Genomic DNA, 6,739 nt, shown 5'->3' on the forward strand with positions numbered 1-6,739 from the left:
TTAGTAATTTGAGGATAGATGTTCTTGTGGTGATGACTTCCAGGTTTTGGGAATAATAAGTATTGAGTTTTTAAAAGTTATTAATTGATTTCATTAATGAGTTTTAAGTCTTCCGCATTATTATATTCTGCTTACTATGATTGAAATGTTAGGATTAGATTGGTTGGTTCGCTCACATAGTAGGATAAGTGTGGGTGCCACTCGCGACCCGTTTTGGGTCGTGACAAATGGTTAGGGTGTTACATGGTTGGGCTGGTTTGAATTTTTCAAATATCAAACAAACCATTCGTGTCGAATTTTTAAATCTATAAACCAAACAAACAGATAAAACTCAAATTTTTTTGGGTTTTCGGATTTTGCCGCTAAAGTAGTAATTCAAACATATAATTTACTTGTATGTCAAATATTTTTTCAATTCAACCAAAATACAATCATCTATGGTGTTTCTCAAGAATATGACACAAATAATGATATGATTAATGACACTAAAATATTCAAAAAAAAAAGTATAATAATAATGAAATCGCGTAAAAAGTTACAAATTAACAAGACATAATGAAAATGATCATAATTTAAAAGTACTAAATCATGCTAAAATAAGTATAATAAGGATTAGTTACATGACTAAATATTAAAGGAAATTAAAATTAGATTATGTATTTTGATTGTCTAAACCAATGTAAAATCAAAGAACAAATATTCAATATTATTGTTATTCTTAATATTAAATTGGTTTTTTTTTTTGCATTAGTATTAATTTGATTTTGATTTAAGTTTTATTATAATTACCATCTGTAGACTATAAGTTTTATGGAACCATTCAAAATTCTAAGTTTCAAACTTGAAATAATATAATGAAAGATTAAAAACTATGAAAAGTATAAGAAATATTTTAAAATTAAATCAAAGTAAATATTTTACGTATAAAATAAAATTTAAAAAATATATATAATATCGGGTTGGTTTGGTCTCGGGTTGTTTTTTTTTAGGTAAAATCAAACCAACCCAAATATAGTCGGGTTTTTTTCCAACACCAAACCAAGTCAAATCAACCACTAGTCGAATTGTTTTTTTCGATTTGACTCGATTTGCGATTTGGTTCGATTTTTCGATTCGGTTTTGTACACCCCTACAAATGGTAAATATTGAGGTATTTCTTAACCAAAAGATTGACGTAAGGGATATTTGAAAGTCGAAAGGTGAATGAAGGATCGTTTTATGCAAATTCAAATACTTGAGGGGCAATTTAGGTTATTCTCGATTGTTATGACTACATTTACTAGAGACTGAAAAGGCCATGATTTGGTTGCCAAACTCATTCCACATGATACCACCAATATTTGTTGGATGTAGCTTCCATATGTACAACAACAATATATAGTTTAATTCCATAAAATGATGTCTGGGAGGGTAGGTGGAAGCAAACCTTGCTTCTTACTTTGAAGGTAGAAATGTTGTTTCCAATGCACTCAGATTGATGAACAAGTATAAAATTAGTTCGAAAAAGGAAATAGTGCAAACGAAGAAGCCATGACAAAATACTATTCAAAGCATGACAAAACATCTTGTGTAATAACTATAACCAAAAAGAAAATATGATATTTGAAGTAAAAGCAGTTGAAGCCATCTGATAGTATTATTATGACTACTAGTGTGGACGAATATTCGAGACCACCTTGTACTACCTACTAATTTAATATTTTAATCAGTGTCCTTCACAAGTTTCTATCTAAGGTTATGCCATGAGTAAATTGAAATTGAGTCATGTCATGTGTAATAACCTCTCTCCTAACCTTATTCAAGTCATATCCATGGAAAATCTCAAGTACCTCCAATTTGAACTTACTAAATTAGATTAATGAAGAAAGCTGAACTTGAAGAATTGAAGTGACATTTTCTGTTTTTGAGTTTTCATTCAAGCCAAAATCAATAGCAAACTCCACACCCTTTTATCACTATTAACCTTTCGACTTTTCAATTTCCCAATAACTTTTTTAATATTTTCATTTTTTCTTATTCTCAAACTCAATTTTCCCCTAAAATTTTGTGTCAACCCATATTTGTAACTTTGAACTTTTTCAAGACAAATAGGCTAAATAATAAAATTTTAACGCTACGAGGGTTCATCAAGGTTATATTTTAGCGGTACTTAACTTGAAAATTGGGAATAAATGTAAATGACTATAATACTCATCTTTAATTATTGAGGATTGTAGGTGTGAGTTTTAACTTGCATGACATCTGGTGTAACTCACCTAAATGTTTGACAAAACGGGTTGGCTTACCTGTGCAATTTTTTTGAATAAAGAAAACGACTATAGGATCGAATTTACTCAAGTAAGGTAGTTTTTTTTTTAATCAAGTTTAAGTGTTTAAAATTTTTTAGGTGAGGTCAAATTTGAGTCCTATTTTTTTTTCTAGTCCCAAGTGGGCCAGTGAAAAAAATTATCGATAAGATAAAATGATATATTTTTAAGATATCCTTGTTGTTTTAAAAAGATAATAGAATCAAAAGGTATTGTATTGTCTTAAATTTCATCATCAACACTGTCTATTCGGTCACCGTCACACACTGATTTTTTTATAGTAAAAACTAAAATACACCAAATATTTTTAATAAAAATACAACGAATAATATATAATTATTAACAGATAATGAATATTAGCATGATTTATTTATTACACTGAATAAACAATTAACATTACAATGAATCATTTAATAAGAAAAACATTACCATAAATCATACATCATACAATATACTTTATTTATAATGAATGCATTATATTAGTTCAATAAAATATGATCCAAAAAATAGTAAAATATAATGATGTTGATATAATCAAAATTAACCTTCAGTTAAAATTAATGATGGGTGTAGCTTCCATCTGTACAACAACAATATATCTAGTTTAATCCCATAAAATGAGGTTTGGAAGGATAGGTGTATGCATACCTTGTTCCTTACCCTGAAGGTAGAAATGTTTTTTTCCGATAAACACTCCGATAGATGAAACACGTGTAAAATTGGTTCAGAAAAGGAAATAATGCAAAGGAAAAGGCGATGGCAAAATACTATTGAAAGCATGACAAAACATCTTGAATAGTAACCATAACAAAAACGAAAATACGACATTTGAAGTAAAAGTAGTTGAAACCATCTGATAGTATTATACGACTACTAGTGTGGAAGGATAATCGAGACAACACACTACTAGCTGCTAACCTAATATCGTAACCAATGTCTTTCACAAGTTTCTATCTAACGTCATGTTCTGAGTATTTGAAACTTGGTCATGTCATGTGTACTTCTTTCTAAAACTTATTCGATCTACCTTTTTTTGTAGTGCAAGTTGAGAAACCTTTATAAGTTTCAAAAACTCAAACATCAATGCATGCCTTTGAAGTAAAAGATAGATTGTTTGAAGAGATAATATCTTAGACGATCACTTAACTATGAATATTTTGTACAAAAAGTCACTCAACTATCAACTATTTACAAAGAAAGTTACTCAACTTTAATTTTTAGCTCAAAAGTCATTCAACTATGAATTTTTTTCAAAGAAAGTCACTCGACTATAGAGAATTTAATTAGAAAGTCACTCAATTTGTTTAATTATTTTTTTCAATGATTTAAATGATGTTTTTTTTTTTAATTTTAAAATTTTAGTTTAGAATAGAATTTTCATGTCAACAATTTTTCTTTTTTAAAATTTCAATTCAAAATAAAATTTTATGTCAACAATTTTTATGTCAACAATTTTCTAAAAAAAATACTAGAACTAAAATGTATTGTATCATCTTAAATTTCATCATCTACACTGTCTATTATGTCACCGTCATACATTGAATGTTTTTTATAGTAAAAAAAATACACTAAACGTTTTTAGTAAAAATACATTGAATAATATATAATTATTAAGAGATAATGAATATTACAATGATTTATTAATTTACAATGAATAAACAATGAACATTACAACGAGTCATTTGATACGAGAAAAACATTACAGTGAATCATACATCATACAATATACTTTATTTATAATGAATGTATTATATTAATTCAATAAAAATATGATACAAAAACTAGTAAAACACAATAATTTTGATGTAATCAAAATTAACCTTCATCGAATCTTAAAGACACTCATTAAATTAATATATATTTTTTATCAATTAAATAATACCTCTATAAGATAATAATATTTTATGAACAATATTATTCTAGAGAGATTCTAATGCATGCAATATGAAAATTAAGTATGTTCAAATTCGAGCGCTTGCCCACTATAATTTTTTATTTTTAATTTAAGCCATCACCATCACAGCATAAAGCTATTAGGCATGGGGGTTTGGCTTGACCCCTACCATATGTCTTTAATTTTCAACATAAGTTGCACTTTAACAAAATCATAAGCCAATTGAAAAACGTACATTATTTGACAATTTCTGAAAAATTATATTTAAGTCAACGATACTACTACCATAGTTAGTCGTGTACAATTTTATTGTTTCTTCGTATTAAGATCGATTTGAAGATCAAATGATTGATGATGCTTTTTTTTTTGGATCATTTGGTGTATGCCTCATTAAAAAGAAAAGTGTTTTACTTACTGAGATTATTTGAATACGTTTTTACAAAATTAAAGTTCATTTGAGAAAAATTATAGTAATGTACATCAATTGTGCTTTATTTATATTATGTTCTTTTAAATATATGATATTATAACATGTAAAAAAAAAAAAAAAAGCACAGGTAAAAAAAGATTATGAATAGCCTTCAAAACCAATTCTCCCTGTTGCCATAATTGTAAGTGTAAAGAGATAGATGAAGCAAAGCAACATTGAAAGAACAATAAGACGGTAACACCAATAATTGAAACACATTTCTTTCATTTTGAAACTTGTAAAAACCATCTTCAACTTAGGACTCTACATTTTGGCACAGAAGCTACACATTGCATCACGAGATTGATCAATAGAAAAACTCAAGCTGCCCAATGAAATGAAAGTAAATATCTTAAATACAAAATAGGTGATTTTTAATATTATATTATAATTGAACAAAAAAGCTAAAGTATATATTTGAGGAATGAGTGGTTGTGTCTCGGAGAATAGTCACAAGTATCATCTTCTTCATCACAAACTCCCTTCAACTTGTCTCATCATCATTACAAATTGAAAGTCTCTCGAGACATAAGCAGGCTGCATAGTAACAATAAAGTGTGGATTCCAATTTGACTTGGAAAACCTCTTATATAATTCAACAACAGCAGTAAACAGTACTAAAAAATGGAATTACATTACATACCTTTTCCTTTATAAAACTTGTCATTGTTAGTATTCTCAAGCTTTACTTCGCAGTGGATACCTGTGATGTGTTTATCTTTTGATCATTATGTCGATTACATGCTGACGGATCCCCTGTGCCAAAAAAACACTCATCCATCAGTCTAACTATGGATGGCAATGTGGCAGGACAAAACAATGAAACAAACTAAGTTGAGCTACATCTTTTGGACTTTGAGGTGTGTAAAATTCAGGTCAACCCTGTCTCACCCTATTCTCATTCTTTAAGTCTATTAGTTACCTTTCACATTGTTCTCCTTTTTGCTTTTTGTGATACATCCTCATCATTCGCATATATTTTTTCAGCCATCAGTAGCTTGCTTCGCAGTTGATGCTTTCTTTTCATGATCATGTCGGATAGTGATCGTCCTCTTAGTTACCGAGGGATCCACCACTGCTATTCTGTTGCAGTGTTCTACAGAACAAAATTAAAAAAATAAATAAAATTGTCATCATTATTCAACTTGATGCATAAATCTGAGAAAGTAAAAGTTACTGAAGTAGAAAAATACCTTCCAGGTCTTTTGTTTCCGTCTTCCCCTCTTTTAGTTGCTCCAAACTGGTATCAGTTTTCTTCTTACTATGCTGATTCGTGGTGGTTGTGTTGACAGATGGACTTCGTTGCACTGACCTGCCAAAACAGAGAAGAACAAAGAATGTTGACTGAACCAACAGCATCAATCACAGGGAGAAGAACAAATAGTAAAACCAAATGACCTTTATCGCCCACTATACGTTTCGATGGAGAAAGATAATTGATCTGGGAAGCACTTAAATCAAATATTAAGACATCGAAATGACAGTTTCCATCCTTCTTTGAAGCATTTGGTGCCATTAGAGTCATGTAATCTAACTTTCCATATTGTGCCACTAGGAACCTCAATAAACAAAACATATCGCAGATTTTGATTACAAATTCATCTGGAATATGTGCTGTATAAATCACATGCAAATTACAATGTCATACTAATTTATGGAAGGATATGTCAATCAAAGTTTTGAAATTCAAGTGTAGAAATCAAAAGCATTGCATTTTAACTTAGATTCCTGTGGAAAGATGAATTTGAAGAGCTGAGCTGACATTTTTACTGCTTCTCTTCTGCTTTGCACTTTTCAATCAAATTACAATTTCGCAAACTCCACTCCTTTTTATCATTATTATATTATATAATCTTGTCACTTTTTCAACGAAAATTTTATAGGCCAAGTAAATTTTTAAATTTTAACGCTACGAGGATTCGTTAAGGTTATAATTTAGGGGTATTTAACTTGAAATTTGGGGATAAATTTAGACGACCATAATACTCGTTTTCAATTAGCGAAGATCGCCGATATAAGTTTTAACGTATATGAGGTCGGGTGTAACTCACATGACATGTTTGGCAAAAC

At 29.2% G+C, this 6,739-nt stretch overlaps 1 protein-coding gene across 1 annotated transcript; it reads right to left on the reverse strand.

Moving 5' to 3' along the window:
- Positions 1-4,877: 4,877 nt before the first annotated feature.
- On the reverse strand, positions 4,878-6,631 carry LOC114075958. Its single transcript, XM_027914142.1, has 3 exons — positions 5,863-6,631; positions 5,658-5,765; positions 4,878-5,162 (listed from the first exon to the last, which is right to left on the reverse strand). Exons 1-3 carry the CDS (start codon positions 6,026-6,028, stop codon positions 5,074-5,076), a joined length of 363 nt encoding a protein of 120 aa, XP_027769943.1. The 5' UTR covers positions 6,029-6,631; the 3' UTR covers positions 4,878-5,073.
- Positions 6,632-6,739: the final 108 nt, after the last annotated feature.

This window comes from Solanum pennellii, chromosome 2 (genome assembly GCF_001406875.1).
Source record: "Solanum pennellii chromosome 2, SPENNV200".
Lineage (NCBI taxonomy): Eukaryota > Viridiplantae > Streptophyta > Magnoliopsida > Solanales > Solanaceae > Solanum > Solanum pennellii.

Excerpts from the sequence above, each read along its gene's own strand:
- LOC114075958 (XM_027914142.1), bottom strand. The coding sequence starts at position 6,028 with ATGCTGTTGGTTCAGTCAACATTCTTTGTTCTTCTCTGTTTTGGCAGG. Across the intron at positions 5,766-5,862 it reads GGAAACAAAAGACCTGGAAG|AACACTGCAACAGAATAGCA; the intron begins GTATTTTTCTAC and ends TTTGTTCTGTAG. Across the intron at positions 5,163-5,657 it reads TGCGAAGCAAGCTACTGATG|ACAAGTTGAAGGGAGTTTGT; the intron begins GCTGAAAAAATA and ends AATGATGATGAG.